The sequence below is a fragment of the Kogia breviceps genome, chromosome 19 (assembly GCF_026419965.1).
Source record: "Kogia breviceps isolate mKogBre1 chromosome 19, mKogBre1 haplotype 1, whole genome shotgun sequence".
Lineage (NCBI taxonomy): Eukaryota > Metazoa > Chordata > Mammalia > Artiodactyla > Physeteridae > Kogia > Kogia breviceps.
Window position 1 is genome coordinate 19,279,002 of NC_081328.1, and position 17,225 is coordinate 19,296,226.

The window sequence follows — 17,225 nt, forward strand, 5'->3', positions numbered from 1 at the left end:
CTACTTCTCTGAGCTTCAGCTTCCTCATCTACCAAAAGACAATAACAACAACAACAAAAAAGACAATAACACTGCCTTCCTCCCATGATTATTATGGAACCAAATAGAAAAATGAATATGAAAGCACCTGGAACGGCATTTGGTACACAGTATGAGCTCAATAACTATTTGTTGACCCTAAATAATGATTTCCAAGTCAACAGTACGTCTTCACCCTTACCTCAGGAGCCTTTAAGCCCCTTGACATTCCATGTCCTTTGGTTCTTAAAATGGGAATGTTCCGCATTGTACAACCTGAGTTCTGGGGAAATTTTTCTGATACATTCTAAGGGACAGTCCCACCCATCTAAGTCAGAAGAATGCACACATCTAGCCATATCTTCAGTAGGGCCCTGGAAGAGATTAAGAGAAAGCAGTAAGACCCCCTACCTAGAAATCATTTTATTAAGTGGTTGTTTGAACAAAACCCTGACTCCTCCAAGCTCTGGACCCTAAATCCCCACCCTCAACTAGGAATGTGTTGATCAGGAACTGAGATACCAAGATAGTTATAGGATTAGATGTTGTTCAAGTTGGAAAAGACTGAGAGTTGACTTGGTCTAATCTCTTCATTTCAGACACGGGGAATCTAAAGCCCAAGGAGAGGTGATTGAGGTTGATTCCCATGGAAAATTAAGAAAAGAGTCTACCACCTCGACACAACACCTTAGAGGATTACAAACACATATTCATCCACAATTTTATTACAGTTGTATCACAGTTTATGAGCTGTATGAGTAAGTATATGAGAGGGGTTGATGGAAGGGAAAGCCATTCCCATTTTTCAGACGAGGCAATTGAGCCCTAGCGGGTGATGTGAACTTTTTCCATGACACCCAGACAAGCAGTGTCTACTTGGGGCTCATCCCTACTCTCTCCATCCCTGATCCTCAGACATAAACCATTTTTATTAGACCTTGTACCCGTGAATGCAATGCTTGGAGTCCATCCCAAGCGGAGGAAACTGGACAGAAGGTGGAACTATCCAGGAGGAACCATGCTGGGGAGGTGACAGGGACAAGACACTGCTTGTCAGCCATGGGAGCAAAACCAGTCAGATTTCCACCCCGCCCCACCTCTACTGGGACCCATAAAATTTCAGGGGCTTTGACCTTGGGGTGGCCTTTGGGATGTCCTTCTGGGCTGTTAGGATTGGATTTATGTGAAGTATCTCACCACATTCAGACTGTGGGCCCCAACTGGAAGACTGGGAAAACCTCAAAAAGAAGCCTCTTGGACAAGTGAGGGTCTCTCTCTCTCTCTCTCTCTCTCTCTCTCTCTCTCTCTCTCTCTCTCTCTCTCTCTCTCTCTCCGGAAGGCCAGCTAAGCTTCTCCATTCTGGCTGTGTACCCCCCAAGGCTGGAGAATGTGCCCCTTCTCTGCCTTCACCTCCCTTCTCTTGGGTACCCAGCCAAGGCCAGGCCACAGGGAGACCAAATTAGGATTTGTGGGCTGGACCCTCCCTCTGATGCCTGAGGAGTCCCTGCCCCCTCACTGGACAACAGTTGTCCATTTGTCCGGGGCACAGACAACTTCCCACAAAGCTAGTGGTCTGGGTGCTAAGGCCCAGGCTCCCTATGCTCTCTCCAGCCCCACTAGCACCTCTGCCTCCCCCAACTGTGCCCCCAACCCTTCAGAGCAGTCCTCCAGCCTTCCCCTCCCCCCACCATGCTGCTATTCTGGGCTGCTCATAAATTGCCAAGTTTGACTCATTTTTCTTCGTAAATCCAGAGCTTCCAGCCTCCTGTTTGACTTGTGTTCCTGAATTATCCATGAAATTCTCAATGGCTCATAATAGCCAAACCGAGGTCCCCCTCAGCCTCTACGAAAAGCCAACAGAGGCTGAGACGAGTGATGCTGGGGGAACCAAAGACAGGGGGTGTCCAGGCTCTGGAGAGGGGGCAAACTTCAGAGACATGGCAGGAAACTTAAAGAGTGAGGGGAAGCAACTGGCCAGGTCTGGAGAAGCCATTCTGCCACCACCAAAGGAAGTGGAATCAGAGAGGGAAACGGACTTAGCTGAGGTCACACAGCCTGTTCTTGGAATAATGATAAGCCCTTTGGCATTTCTTTGAATCCAGGATCATCAATCTAGAGAACATTAAGACCAGAAGGAACCTACAGATTCACCCGATTTTTCTTTTAGAATTTGTGTGTGTGTTAAAATATATATAACATACATTCGCATTATTGTATAACTATCACCACCATCTATCTCCAAAGCTTCACCTGATTTTAAAGACTGAAAACCCAAGAGCAGAAAGACCAGAGGACCAGCTCAGGACTACATAGCACGTCTGTAGCAGAGGCCAGGATAGCATTTGTCCAACAAAGTGTCGCCCAGAGGCAGACACACCTGTGGGGACAGAGGCTGAGTACGTGCTGCAGAAGAGAAAGGGCTCCTCCACAACTCTTCCCCAACCCGCAGGGCCCTCACCTGACAGGCAGCCCCTCCTCCTGTGCACCTGCTCACCCCCTTCTTCCATGAACTTGAGAAATGGCCCCAGCTGCATCTGAGCCAGCAAACACGGCCGGGGTCTCAGCCCGCGGTGGGATTATGGAAGCCATCCATCCCCAGGTGAGAGCTTAAACACATCTACATGATCAGCTCCCCTCGACCCTGCTGCTCCCACCATTTCTCATGAAACCTCGCTGAGGCTCTGATTCTTTTTTTTTTTTCTTTAATCAAAAACATGAACCGACACCACCCCTCCTCCCCCAAGTCAGGGGAAGGGTGGTGCTATTTAGACCCAGGACTTTGGTACGACACAGGCTATATATTAGACCCCGGGAGGGGGACGGTGATAAAACACATCTCCCCAACACACACACACACACGTGTGAGCATTTAATTACCATGAGAAATTGCTTCCTGACAATAAATGCCACCCCACTCTCTCTCTTCTCCAGCCAGAAGGCTTTTGCTGGAATATTTGTCCCCATAATGAGTCCTCAGCTTCTCCCTGAATAATTCATACACAGGTAGGGCTGGGTCTTGTAGGGAGGTTTGGGATGAAGTGGAGGAGTCAGGGAAAGCCCCCAGGGCTGGCCGAGGTAGGGACTCAGGCCAGTCTACCAGGGGTGGGAAGGGAGAACATCTCTCTGAAAAGATGACATTTAAGCTGACAGCTGAAAGTTTTAAAAACCCAGTCATGAGAGGGCTTCCCTGGTGGCGCAGTGGTTGAGAGTCCACCTGCCAATGCAGGGGACACGGGTTCGTGCCCTGGTCCGGGAAGATCCCACATGCCGCGGAGAGGCTGGGCCCGTGAGCCATGGCCGCTGAGCCTGCGCGTCCGGAGCCTGTGCTCCGCAACGGGAGAGGCCACAACAGTGAGAGGCCCGTGTACCGCAAAAAAAAAAAACCAAAACAAACAAACAAAAAAAACCAGTCATGAGAAGAGGGGGTAGGGGAGGGCATTCCCAGCAGGGGGAAAAACAAGTGCTAAGGTCCCAAACCTGGGCCACAGGTCTCAGGCCACCTGCACCCCCTTGTCCAAATCTGTCTCTTCTCGGAAGGATTTCCCTCTGCCCTGCTCACCACTGCCTCCTATCCACGAACAGGTAAACAGTGCTTCATAGCTAGCAAGGAGTTACCCCACAATCACCTGTGAGATGGATCAGGAAATGTTCCTTTAGAGATGAGGAAGGTGCAGGTTAGAGGGTCAGAGGACCCTCCTGTCAGAGGACCCTGCATTCCCACGGCCCACTGGGCTCTTTGTGGGAAGTCAGGGTCTCTGAGAGACACTCTCCTGCAGAACAGCCCAGCAAGAAAGGTACAGGCTCTCGAATCATACTCCCTGACTTGACATCCTAGCTCCTTCCCTTACTAGCTGTACCTCCGGGGCAGTTCACTCCACCTGTCCCAGTCTCCCTTTCCTCACCAGTAAAATGAGGTTAGTATTTTTCCCCACTGGATAAAGTTGTTCTGTAGAGTAAACACATGGCACGGTGCCCAGCACATAGCAAGTACTCAAAAATGACATAAATAAGATTAGTACTATTCAGGTTCAGGCACAAGACAAGATTGGGTTTTTAATTTGTCTTAAAAATGAAATACACACCCTCCAATCCGCACATTCACAGTTTTTATATAAACCAAATCACTGTCTCCATCCTATTCCCCTTCCTCCCACCCTCTGTGAATGGCTGAAACTATTGGCCACTGCCCCATGGGAAGAAAGCCCCAGGTTGCTGTGATGACCCATTAAGATGACATACAGAGTGGCTCTGCACACTGGATGGGGCCACACAAATGGTCTTTGTTGATGAACACGCTCTTAAAGCACCAACCTCGTTATCTGATGCTCCTGGGCCCTACTGGTCCCTCTACCTCTATTTTTCAGTTGTAAGCAAGCAGCCATATAGCTGCAACCAAAGTCAGGGACAGACTTTCGTGTTGTAATCAAATGAAACTTGCAGCAAAGCTAATCAGCCACACGCGGGAGCTGTGGGTTATGATTATTCGGCTACTTGGAGATAAAAGCTCCTTGGTAAGCAACAGCTCAGAGAGGAAGTGCTTCTGTTTCTCTCCTTTGTCAGTTCTTCTGAATATCTGAATGAGGGTGGCATTAGACTGAATCCGTATCACGGACACATATGCTGACATTCATGCTCAAGAAATTCCAGACCCTGGATCCATCATCATCCAGGGCTCCCTGGTGCCCCTACCCCACCCAGCACACAGGCTGAGTCTCCTTGGGTCTGCAAGTGGGTCTCTTTCATCCCTCCCTTCATAAGGGTGTCTAGAATGTCAGCTCACCCATCAGTCTCAGTGAAGGTGGTAAAGAGGACATCGATTCTGAATTAGAATGTCTTGGATTCAAATCTTGGCTCAGGCTCTTTCCTCTGCTGTCGCGCACGCCGAGCCCTCCTCGTTGGTTGTTGTGTCCTTGGCTGGTGTGAAAATGGCCACAAACTTTCTAGTGCACGAGAAGATCTGGTTTGACAAGTTCAAATATTATGATGTAGAAAGGAAATTCTATGTGACATCACGAGAGCCAGAGAAAATACCCAGAAGTCCCTGGCTGGAAGCTCAGGCCCTGGGGCCTCCAGTGGGCCTGGTGGAGACCACAGTGAGCTTGTCATCCGGATTGCCAGCCTGGAAGTGGAGAACCCGAGCCTGCGAGGGGTGGTGCAGGATCTGCAGCAGGCTGTCTCCAAGCTGGAGGCCTGGCTGAGTGCACTAGAGAAAAGCTCGCCTGCCCACCCGGCCACAGCTCCGCAGACCCAGCACGTGTCTCCTGTGCGCCAAGTGGAGCCCCCCACCAGGAAGGCGTTCGCCGTCACAGAGGACGACGAGGATGGTGACATTGACCTGTTCGGCAGCGACGAGGAGGAGGAAAAGGAGGCTGCCCCGCTGTGGGAGGAGAGGCTGTGGCAGTACGCTGAGAAGAAGGTCAAGAAGCCTGCCCTGGTGGCCAAGTCCTCCATTCTCCTGGACGTCAAGCCTTGGGATGAAGAGACGGACATGGCCCAGCTGGAGGCCTGCGTGTGCTCCATCCAGCTGGATGGGCTGACCTGGGGTTGGGGAGGGCCCTCCAAGCTGGTGCCCGTGGGCTACGGCACCCACAAGCTGCAGATCTAGTGTGTGGTGGAGGACAACAAGGTGGGCACGGACCTGCTGGAAGAGGAGATCACAAGTTCGAGGAGCATGGGCAGAGCGTTGACACTGCTGCTTTCAACAAGATCTGAGCCCTGGCATTGGCCTGAGCGTGTGAAGCCTTGCAGCCAATAAAGACTGAGATTCAAAAAAAAAAACAAGAAAACAAACAAACCTTGGCTCAGCCACTCACTAGCTACATGACCTAGAATGAGTCACTTATCTTCTCAAGACCTTAGTTTCCCCATCTGTACGTGAGGTCAGTGTAAGGATAAATGAACTAGCATATGCTTTAACAGAGTGGTACATTGTTGGACTTTGGTATCAGATGCTTGGATTCATATCTCAGCTTGGCTACTTGAAGGCTGTGTGGCCTTGGGCAAGTCATTTGACCTCTGTGAGCTTCAGTCTTCTTGTCTGTTACACCAGGTTAGAAACAGTATCTATCAGCTAGGGTTGTTATGGGTGAGATAGGGATGTTACATTAAAAAGTGCTAAAAGGAGTGCCTGACACGCATGGCACACGCATCAAATGTTTGCTGTAGTGGTGAAGGGACAGCCTGGGAGTCCCGGGTAACAGGACCCTGGAGGCCACAGACACACCCGCACGGCAGGAGGTAGTAACACTGATACTGGGTTTCCTCTGGGGTAAGGTGGGGCAGGGAACTCTGGACAGGGAAAAGTCAGGGAGGAAATCAGACAGGTAGGAAGGGCAGGGATCAGGCAGGGCTGGCTCCAGATGTCAGGGCCAGGACTTGACAGAGCTGCTGGACCCAAACATGTGGGCCTTCACCCTTGGCAACTTTGAGACCAAGATGCCCAGCAGCCCTGACTTTGAAATGTGCTCCATTCAACTGTGAATGAATAATTTACAGTCTTTGATCTTATATTGCTGAGGAGAAGGCGAGAGAGAAGACCACGAGGGCACTGGGAACCAGAAGATGGGAAAGGAGGAGAGGAAATAACCCCTTGTGGCCTATCTGGACTGTCAAGTCTCCTCAGAGACAATTCCCATAGTCTGGATGCTGGCAGGCCCGCTGATCCTTCCTCACTGGGCGACCAGACAGCAAGAGCCACATGAACAGGTTTGGGCCAGTGCATCAGTAAGCTTAGAAGGAAAGAGAAAGGAAAAGTGAATAACCCTGTGAGCAGTGAAGGTGTGATGCTTTAGCAGCGGGGCCAAATGACTTCCATTTCCCCTGCTTAGATTCCATCTATCCCTCCAGTTGGCAAACCACTCTTCCTTCATCAGAAAACACTGAGAGAGCCCTTTCTTCACCAGCCTGTGGGTGTGCATGGCACTAACAATACCCAAATATCGCTAGCTCCAAGCTCCTAGCAATATCAGATTGGAATATCTGCCAACTCAGGGATTCAATCCTTTGCAAACTCTCTCCCGGCATCTGGGAGCCCCAGGAAGTAGCTCACCCATGAATAGATCTGTGTTTTCTCTCTCTTGATTGCTCCGTAAATTTGCTATGACAAAACCCTCCACTAAATGAGGTGGGGTTTTTTTCTTTTTTAATCTTATTATGACTTTAACCAAGTATTTTGGATCACCTACTTTGAAGCAGGCACTGTGCTAAGTACTCAGCATTCTCCTGCAGGGAGGGAAGAACTTTCCCTCAATCAGCCTTAGGTTCAGATGCAGCAGTGTTGCTTGGTTCCCAAAAGGGAAAATGAAATGACCCTTTCAGTCAACACACACACAGTTTTTTCCCTCTGGGGACACTGAGGCTACCAATGTCACTGGGTTCCAAGAGTTTTTTCTTTTTTAAAACATGTACTTTTTTTTTCCTTTGGCCACACTCCGTGGCTTGTGGGATCTTAATTCCCAGAACAGGGATTGAACCCGGGCCCTTGGCAGTGAAAGCAAGGAGTCCTAACCACCGGACCACCAGGGAATTCCCCCAAGGGGTTTGGTGACCAGCCACACGCCTGTTCTCAGAACCCCTACCCCTCCAGCCCTCAGGCATGCTACAGCAGCCAGACCTCAAGACCAGACCTCTTCAGCCCTTTGTGATGAATTCTCTCAGGGACCCTTCTGTCCCCCAGCATCCTGGCTTCTACTGCCCCTTCCACTGGTCCAACAGACACAACTCTGAATATATAACCCCAATTGTGGACAGAGTTAAAGAGCTGGGTCCCCCCCACCCAACAAAGTCTTTTTCTTCCATGCATCAATGGATGCAAATAGATGCTTGCGGTAAGAAGGGTCATTATCACACATGCCAGCTAGATGAGAGCCTCAGCCAGCCTGGAGGCTACTGTCTCCCTCCCCAGTCCTGGCTGGAAGCCCCCAAGGCCTCTCCCAGCACAGCCCCTCGTGAGAAAGGGATGAGCTTCACGTCACTGAAGCCGTAGGTGAACGAAAGTTCCACTTCTCTGACATCACCTCTCCCCGCAAGGCTGGGCCTGCTCCTTTCTGAGCCTGACCATGTGGGAACCCGGTGGGGAGGTGCCTGGGATGCAGGTGTTCCCAGCACGGCCACCTTAATCTGGCCTTTCTGGCTGGAACCCAAGGCGAGCAGGAAATGTGTTGGGAGAGTTCTGAAGGGGTGAGAGCAGGTTACAGTGAGCCACAGAGCAGTCCCCTACACACACACCCCAGACTTGACAACCTATCCAGGCCTTGGCGTGACCTAGAGGTTCCAACTTTCACCTAGACCCTGGTTTCTGTGGCCTTCTGCCTCCTTCTTGAGGCCAAGTCCCATTCTAGACCCCTGTTTTGATATCTGCAACCAAACCCTTGGGCTTGAGACTTTGCCTCAATAGCTAACTAACTGAATAACAAAAGCAGTAATAATGACTAATATTTATTAAGCACTACTTATTAATAGAGTCAAACACAGTTACTTATAATTCATTTAATCTTCACACAACCTTGTGAGGTAAGTACTATTATTAACCCCATTTTATGGATTTATAAGTAGAGGCATGATGAGATCATCCCCAAAGGCTGATGGATGGCCTCAACTAGTAACCCACCCACCTGCTAACAGACCTCACCAAGGCCGAACCCTCACCTGACACTTCTCTGAGACATCATCTAGGCCAGTGTGTGTCAAAGCTGAAGACTGGATCTGCCAGGCCTGTGCTAGGTTTCTCCTCTAGATCTTATTTCATCGTCAGAATGACTACGGATGGTGAGCAATACTGCCCCACTTTGGAGATACCAACACTGAGGCTTGGAGGCTTAAAGGACATGCTTTACCCCCCAGCTGGTAAGTGGCAGAACTAGCAAGCGTATGGCAGCCCTCCCTCATGCTTCTTGCCACCCAGCACCCCCACTACACAGACATCCAGCATCTGCAGTTGGCAGGCAGGCACTCCACCCCTTCCACAGCTCTGGTCCTGGGAAGACAAGAGGCAAGCAGGGCCCAGGCAAACGCTGCAGGCATAAGGATCTGGGGAAATTCTCTGGATGGTGGCACCCCTCTCCTCTTCCCTCCCCAGGGAATCTTGGTGAGGACAGACATGTGGAGATGGAGGCCTCTTGTAAAACTGATTAAGAAGCCCTCCAAGCTCAAAGTCTTTTACTCCCGTCAACACTGGGCTCTTGGGCCCCTCCGCCACGTGGGCTGAGTGTGTCTCTTCAGCATCGTGCACCCTCATCCCAGGGCTGCTGCCCCCACCAGAAGTGAGGGGCCGGGTACACCCCCTTAATCCTCACCCTCTGACCCAGCACAGGAGAGCAAGAGCACAGACTGGTCTTGCTTTCCTCCTCTACCCTCACCCTCCCCACCTCCCGAGCTCCCTGACCCTGTGGCCAGTCTTGTCAAAAGGTGCCTCCCACTGCCTCTTTGAAGAGAAGGGGCCTTCTCTGAACAGCCTGCCCAGCTCTGCGTCCCCCAGCCTGAAATGTGTCCCTCTGCTGGAGCTGGAGCTGTTCTGAGTGTTCGTGGAAAAGTGGAGGAGCTGCCTAAACTCTCTACCTCCAGGCCTTTGTGAACGCTATTTTGTCTTCAGGAAAACTACCACCCACCCTGCCCCAAATCTTTCTTGTGCTTTAATGCACAGTACAAATGAGGATGGTTTCACCCATCTGTGAAGCCACCCACAATCTCCCCGAGGTTCACTTTCCCCCACTCAGTGCCCTCTGCAACGCACCCCCTTTTACCATCCCCATCACCCTGTGACGTAACCATGGACCCAGGAACCTGAGCTCCTTGGCAGCAGGGTAGGGTCTTAGTGGCACGCACAGTGCCAGCACCTAGTAGGAACTCAGTAAAGGCTGGGTGGCAGAGCAGTTTGCCTTTTCCCTGGGGTGGGAGCCCTCAGGAAGTGTGGTCCTCAAGCCTCTGTAGATCTAGCACAGCAACGGGGACAAGGGCAGGATCCTCCTGGAGCCAGGCAGTGCGTGGGCACTCAGAGTATCACATTCATAGACTATGAGTAAAGACAGCATTTAACTGGGCACTTACAAGGGTGCTGGGTACTGCGCTAAGCACTTTACACCCATTATCCTATTTATTCCTCCTCACAATAACTATGTCACATGGATACCGTTAGGCCCATTTTCAGACGGGGAAATGGAAGATCAGAGGGGTTAATTAAACTGGCCAGGGAGACACAGCTGCTCAGCGGCAGAGCCGATACTCCAATCAGGTCTGACTCTGGAGTCGCCTGCTCCCCACCCCCACTGCACAGTGTTCCCCTTGTTGTTTGGGTTTGAGGCTCCGCGTGAGTCCATGACTAAAAGGACCAGAGGCTTGGCTGGGAGCAACAGTGCCACCCCAGCCCCCTGAGCCGGGACTCAGGCTGCCAGGGGACACCATCAAAGGTAAAACATCCTGGTCAATTGTAGAGTCCATTCTCCAGCTCTGGGAGATAAGCCTCACCTGTCAGATGAGGCACCCAGCCACCTGCAAATGATAATTCAAGGGAAGCCCAGGCCTCAGAGGCAGCTGAAATCCCTAACCGGGCCCCACAGGCGCACCTCGCCCTGCCTTCCCTCGGCTCCAGCCACCCAAACCCCCGTCCCAATCCCGAACCAGGAGCCTTGAACCTGCCTGCCTGTTGCACCAAACCCGCAGGCATTGATGGCCCCGGGCAACCCAGAGGAAGAGGAGCCATCCTCACTGGCCCAGGACTTGAGGCCTGCGTAGCTGGGGGTCCCAGGCTGCAGGTGAGCTGGAGGGTACTCAGGGCCACACACACACTAAAAAGAGCTTAAGGGTCACTTCTAAAAGAAGGGGATGGTGTGGGATCATGAGAAAGTCACTTCATCTTCTGAGCCTCTGTGTGCTCACCTATAGAATGGGTGGGACTCCTGGCAGGCCTGTCTCAGAGGCTGCTGTGGGGAATTCAAGCAGCACATTTGGGGGAAAGCTTTGCAAAAACCTGAGGGTCATGCAGATGTATGGGACTGTAACAGTTAATGGTGAAAATGGTACACACCCTTAGAGAGGGCTGACATGGGGCAGGTGCTATTCTAAGTGCCTTAGGCATATTAACTCATTTTATCCTCAGAGCAACCCTCTGAAGTGGGAATGATTATCCCATTTTACAGATGAGAAAAGCGAGACCCAGGGAAGTTAAATAAGTTACCCGAGGACCCCTAGCTAGCATGTGGCCGTGCGGGCTTGTGAAGCAGGACAGTCCAGCACTAGACTCTGCTCTAACCATGACACCCCACTGCCTCTCTAGAGCTGTGGTTTGAGGGGTAGAAAAAAGGAGGTCAGGGAGTCGGCCTGTCTGAACAAGATGGCCAGAGGGAGCTGCCCCTGGGTGAGCACCTGCTACGTGTCAAGCACTTTCCTCACCTCTCACTTAATTCAGCAGCCCGGGCGGCAGGGGATACGGGTGGGGGCCGGCATCCGTGGCCCCATCGGCGCACCAGGAGGCTGAGGGCCAGAAAGCCCAAGGTCTCTTGGTTGGTAGGGACTTGAACAGTGTCTTCTCATTTCCCTTCCCTGTTACTTCCAGCCCATACCAGCCGCGTCTTCCTGAGCCCAAAGTCTCTGCCACCCCCTGCATTTCTGGGTGATGGGGACTGAACACCCTGGGAGGTGGGCAGTGAGGTGACCAGAGGCTGGACACAGGCCACGCCCCGCCTGACACGCCCCGCCTGACACGCCCTGCCACAGGGCCATCTCTCCCGCCCACGGCCAGCTTGCCTGAATCCCACCTCCTCTCCCCATTGCCATATCCAAACTGCCTCTCCAGGGCACCCGTCAGGGTACTGCAGAGTGGGGTCTAGCATGGCCACAGCCTGGCCCTGGAGAGCTTTGGAGTTTAGGTGAGGACCTGCCCCCTGAACCAGCCTGGCCCCCAGGATCCCCAGGTGCCCCACCCCCATATCCAGCTGTACCCTGGCTACTCTCAGGCCATGATTTTCCCTCCTCTCCCCTCCACAGGAACAGGAAGAAGGAGCCCAGCTCTTCTGCCTCTTCCTCCAGGAGCCCTCACCTCGCCCTTAGAGCAGCTAGGCTCCACAGGGCTCTGCAGAGGGTGCGTGGGGTAAGGCTGCCCCCCACAGGCAGTCAGGGGAGGAGGCTGCTTTGCTCAGAAAACCTGAAATCTCTTTGTAAGCAAGGGGGTAGGGCCGGGAGGTGTCAGAATCTCTCGGTGGGATTGTCTCTGGGATCTTGAAACTCACCCCCAAACCCTGAAGCTGGGAGAAACCCATTTAAAGGATATTAGGAGCAGGTTCAGAGCGGGGATGTGGGCGGAGGGGTTCCAAGTCCAGCATATAACCCAAGTCAGAGCCCGACCCCCAGCACAGGGTCAGAGGTCATGGGTCATCCCTTACCCCCATCCCTTTCACTGTCCCTACTGCTGACTCTAGGTCTTAACAGCTCCCATCCTACATGCACCATCCCACAACACCTAATTGTCTGGAAGTGCTTCCTGGGATATAAGCAGAATCCCTCCTGCTGCAACTGAAGCCCAGGTCCAAATGCTCTGGTCCTGATTGGTCAGGGTAGGGGAGATGAGTGAGTGGGCACAGCGTCACACCCTCAGGGCTGCCTGGAGTGGAGAAGGGGGCATAGCAAGTTTTGGAAGGGAGCCAGTGGTGTGGGGGGAGCCCCAGGGGAAATCTTCAGACCAAGGGCAGCAAAGCAGAAAGCAGAGCATCTCCTTAAGATAAACGTCTCCACTGCCTTCAGCTCAAAGCTCCATTTGCATAAATAAATTATCCTCACTGCTCTTCTGCCTAATTGGCAGGGAGCACCTGCCCACGCCAACAGGAACCACTGCTAAGCAGCCCATAAAAGCTGGTGTGAGCAGTGGCTAGCCTGTGCCCACCCCGCTGGCCAGGACAGGGCCTTAGCGCAGCTGTTTCTTCCTGGCATGGCCTGGTCCCAATCCCAGATCTGCCACTTCCTCTGAGTCACAGTTTCTTCATCTGTTAAGGAGGAGGAATAATTCTTGCCTTATTTGGTGTTTGAAAGGATTCCAATGTGGTATCGCTTCGGAAGGTTTCAATGCAAAGCCGGGGACATGCTCAGTGTTCCACACACGTTCAAGAGCAAGTTCTTCTAGGGATGGCCCGACTGGGTTCCAAACCATCTCTGCCAACTAATCCAATGATTCTTGGGTAAATTACTTACCCTCTCTGTGCCTCACACTCCTCATCTGTATGTAAGAGCAGGGATTAACAATACCCACCACAAGGCTGCAATTACACTTAAATAAGGCAGCATGTGTAAGAGCCCCTGGCACATAGTAGGTCTGTGCTGAGTCAGGATTATTGGTTACCAGATGCCATCAACCAATCTTTCACCAGAGCAGGGAACCCTGCCTGACATTTCAGAGGGAATTCTGAAGCCAGCTGAGGGGTTTCCTGATGGTCCCTCCAATTTTGAGTTTCTCTCATCCAAACGGTCACATTCATCATGTTTCAGGGCCCTGGATTCCAGGGTCAGAACCCCTGACGCCTCATCAGGGAAGAAGCAAGATATGCCTGTGGACTGGTGATGGTTACCATTGGATCCCCCAGTGTCATGTAGACAAGTCAGCTCCCTGGCTACATCTCAGACCCCTCACACAGTGCTGGGCTCATCCCAAGCTCCAGCTCTGAGACCCCTTGCATCAACTGTACTCTACATCTGTCTGTTTCAGCCCAGGAACCACCAGGAGGACAGGAGGGGCGAGCTTCTGTCTGGCTCTGTTCAGGGGTCTATCCTAGGAATCCCACAGAGCTGGCCTGCTCTTGGGCTAAGGGGATCCTTTCTGAGCCCCGAGACCTACAGGAGTCAGGTCATGGCTGGGGACCGGACCACTTCCAAGGAGAGAGCCATGGGCACCAACTTGACAGGGCCACTCACAGGTTAGGACAATGAGTCATCAGTGACAAACTTGAGAGAAGACCTCAGGCCTGCTGAGTCCTGGGCCAGGGCACTGCCCCTGCACCGGCCTTTCTCCTGAGACTAGGAATGGCTTCACTGAGCTGGGGAGCCCTGTCTCTATGGAATGTCACTCAGTGCTGGAGCGCACAGGGAGATCTGAGTTCAAATCCTGGCTCTTCTACTTTCTGGTGGGAACAAACCCACTTAAGATCTCTGAGCCTCTGTTTTTTATCTATAAAATGAGGTCATAATTGCTTACTTCCCAGGATGGCTATGAGGATTCAGGGAGATGAGTTCGGTACAGGGATGTAGCAGGTGCCTGGTACATGATGAGAATACAATATATGGAAGCAGTTGCCACGGCCACCCCTCTGTAAACTGCCTTCTTATTGTCACACATACACATGTGCATATACACCCCACATGCACAAATATGCCCACTCAAACATATATACACACAGCATATACTGCAAATATTGATACTGGATAAAAGGGAAGAAAAGAAAAACCTCAAGCCAACTAACAGGGACTTTGTCCCATCCCTGCACATGTTTGCTTTTAATGGCACTAGATAGGGAGAGACAGGGGAGAAGAAGAGGAGGCAGGAGGACAGGACCTGAGAGGGGACAGGGATTCACCCAAAAGCTAACAGTAAAAGGGACAGGGGAGAGGCAGTCCTCCTTGCCTCTCCCCCCAGCCCCTGCTGGTCACCTAGCAACAAGCATCTCTTCAGAATCCTTCCTAAATTGCTGAGAGTCTTCTGCTCAGCAATGCCCTCCACAACTTCCCCTAACCCTTCCTCCAGGTATGAGCCGCCCTCACCTGTAAATCCACACCTCACATGTCCTCCAGGCCCACCTCCCAGGGCCAGGAGAACTGTAGGAAGGGACATCGATGGCAAGGTGCTAAGGGTGGGGCACAAATATCTGGGTGTTCCATGTGGAGGGGAGGGGCAACCAGTCTGAGATGATCAGGATCAGGGCCCAGGAGGGGGCCCACAGCCCTACCCTGAGAAAGGAGAAAGGACAGGACACAGAGCCACCTGATATCTCATTTCAGAAGGCACAGCTGTGAAAACCCAAAGCTATTTAATATCTGGGACCAATGTTTGGGGAAAGCCAGAGTGGAACAGGGAAAATAAGTGAGAGGAAGTATTTGAGCTTTTACTGAGCTTGTACTGTGTGCCAAGCATTTTACACATACACACACACGTGCGCGTGCAAAGTCTCAATCCAAAAACCCTGCAAGATTAGGACCTCGAACCTCACTTTACCAATAAAGCAGCCGAGGCCTCAAGGAGAGAGGTCCCCTGCCCTTGGTCAGAGAGCAGCAGATGTGCAGCAGCCCTGGGGTCAGAACTCACATCTGTCTGACCTCAAGGCACTGGAATTTCAGGGCTAGTGCCAGGAGTCTGAGAGATAGAACCTGATCAAAGACAGGGCTTCACAGAGTGCCCAGCATGCACAGGGCCACTGCCGCATGAAAACACCTGCCCAAACCAGGACATAAGTCAGTCAGTGAGCCCTTTCCCTCCTCCCCTCTCCAGGGGCCATGGCCTCCACTTCCCAGTGGCCCTGGGCTCTGGGCTGCCATGGTGGGTCATCGGCCCCCTCCAAGGGTTTCCCCAAGTCCCAGGGTCTCTAACAGGCAATGGCCATCCACCCCCTGAGACCTCCAAGCCCTCCCAGCAGTCCTGAGCTGCCTCTAAGAGCCCAGGGATCTTTATTACTGATCCAGCACTGTTCCTAGAGGTAGGCTCTGCACACAGCTGTCAGGATCGCTGGTGGCTTCATGGAGAGGCAGTGATAAAAACAGAAGTATTGGCTGAATGCCTGCCCCTCACCAAGGCAGCCAGCACCCTCAGGATGGGTACTGGGCATGGGGTGGGCTGGCAGCAGGGAGACTCCTGTCCAGGACCTGGGGTGTGTGCCCACTCTCCCCCATCTGCAGCCCTTACAGCTCTCCCTGCATTCATCCTTCTGTCCACTGCTTTGCAGCCCCCTGAACATGCCACCCTCTCTCCCACCTTCATGCCATCCCTATCTCACCCTGTTATCCCCTTCCCCATCAGCTCCTCCTTTCTTCCTGTAATTCAGTGGCTCTCACTGTTGGCTGTGCATTAGAATCACCAGGGGAGATTCTGATTCAATAGGTCTGGATAGGGTCTGGGCACCAGCATTTCTTAAAAGCTTGCCAGGGGATTCTACTGTGCCACCCTGAGGAAATGCTACTTTTTATCAGACCTCAGCTCAGAAGTCAACTCTTCTGGGAAGTTTTCCCTAACCATCCCTCCACCCCCAGCCTGGGCTGGATGCCCCTCCTCTGAGCTCCTAGGTCCCCTGATACCTCCAACTATCAACAGCCTTATCACGTAACACTATAATTGACTTTATTACAAGCCTGTCTTGCAAAGACTGCAATCAACTCCAGGGCCAGGACTAGGTCTTGTTCATTGTTATATCCCCAGCACAGGGCCTGCTATGAAGAAGAGGCTTCAGAAATGTTGGATGGATGGATGGATGGATGAACAAACACAGGCGCTAATGCTCTGCTCACTAATGTCTCTTCCCCTTCTTGTTCAGACAAGCCTCCCAGATTGCTAAGCTGCCTGAAGTCCCCTTTGCTTAATCATTGCATTCCAGCTGCCCAACCGTTGCCTACACAGGGTCACATGCCTAGGGTGTCCACCACACCAACCTGGGTAAACCTCTCAGATCATTCTGACTGCTCCAAAAATCTCTCCTGCTCCAGGAAGCCCCCATGGCTAACCAGATGGACCCCCAACAATCCTCCTTGATTTAGAATACCCTGGTTACTTTCCCACCACTTTCCCCCACACCTGGTCTTGGAGGGTCCGTGCTGGACTGACCTCACAGGTGACAGTGAGCAACAAGTCCAGGACTAGAGACAAGAGACCTGAGTTCGTGCCACCAACTTCCTGCGTGACCCTGGGCCATTTAACCTCTCTGGGTCTCACGTTTCCCATCTACACAATGAAGGAAATAATAGTACTCTCCTCATAGAGTTGCTGTGAGGATTAATGAGTTAACATATCTAAGGCCTTAGAGTAGGACCAGGCACAAAGTGCTATTATCAAAGTGTTTGTTAACTATTCTTATCTACCAATTGAGAGAACATTAACCACTAGACTTGAGGCCTTTCCAGCCTGATGCATTATTCTACTATATCATCTGCCCAAGCCCCCACCTGTGGACAAGACCACCAACGAGGGATGGCGAAAGCCCTGGATTTATGCCAGTTGGCCCCTGGCTGAGGTCTGGTGATGCTTCTGT

At 52.1% G+C, this 17,225-nt stretch overlaps 1 protein-coding gene and 1 pseudogene across 1 annotated transcript in view; one reads left to right on the forward strand and one right to left on the reverse strand.

Moving 5' to 3' along the window:
- The first annotated feature begins 4,910 nt into the window (after window positions 1-4,910).
- On the forward strand, window positions 4,911-5,793 carry LOC131746908 (elongation factor 1-delta-like; annotated as a pseudogene).
- Window positions 5,794-6,619: 826 nt separating this feature from the next.
- The window catches only part of CCT6B (chaperonin containing TCP1 subunit 6B), a 58,041-nt gene continuing 47,435 nt past the window's right edge, over window positions 6,620-17,225 (reverse strand). Inside the window, exon 11 of the mRNA XM_067021807.1 lies at window positions 6,620-6,746. Coding sequence (XP_066877908.1) covers window positions 6,739-6,746 — 8 coding nt within the window. The 3' untranslated portion in view covers window positions 6,620-6,738. The remainder of the gene's footprint in view (window positions 6,747-17,225) is intronic.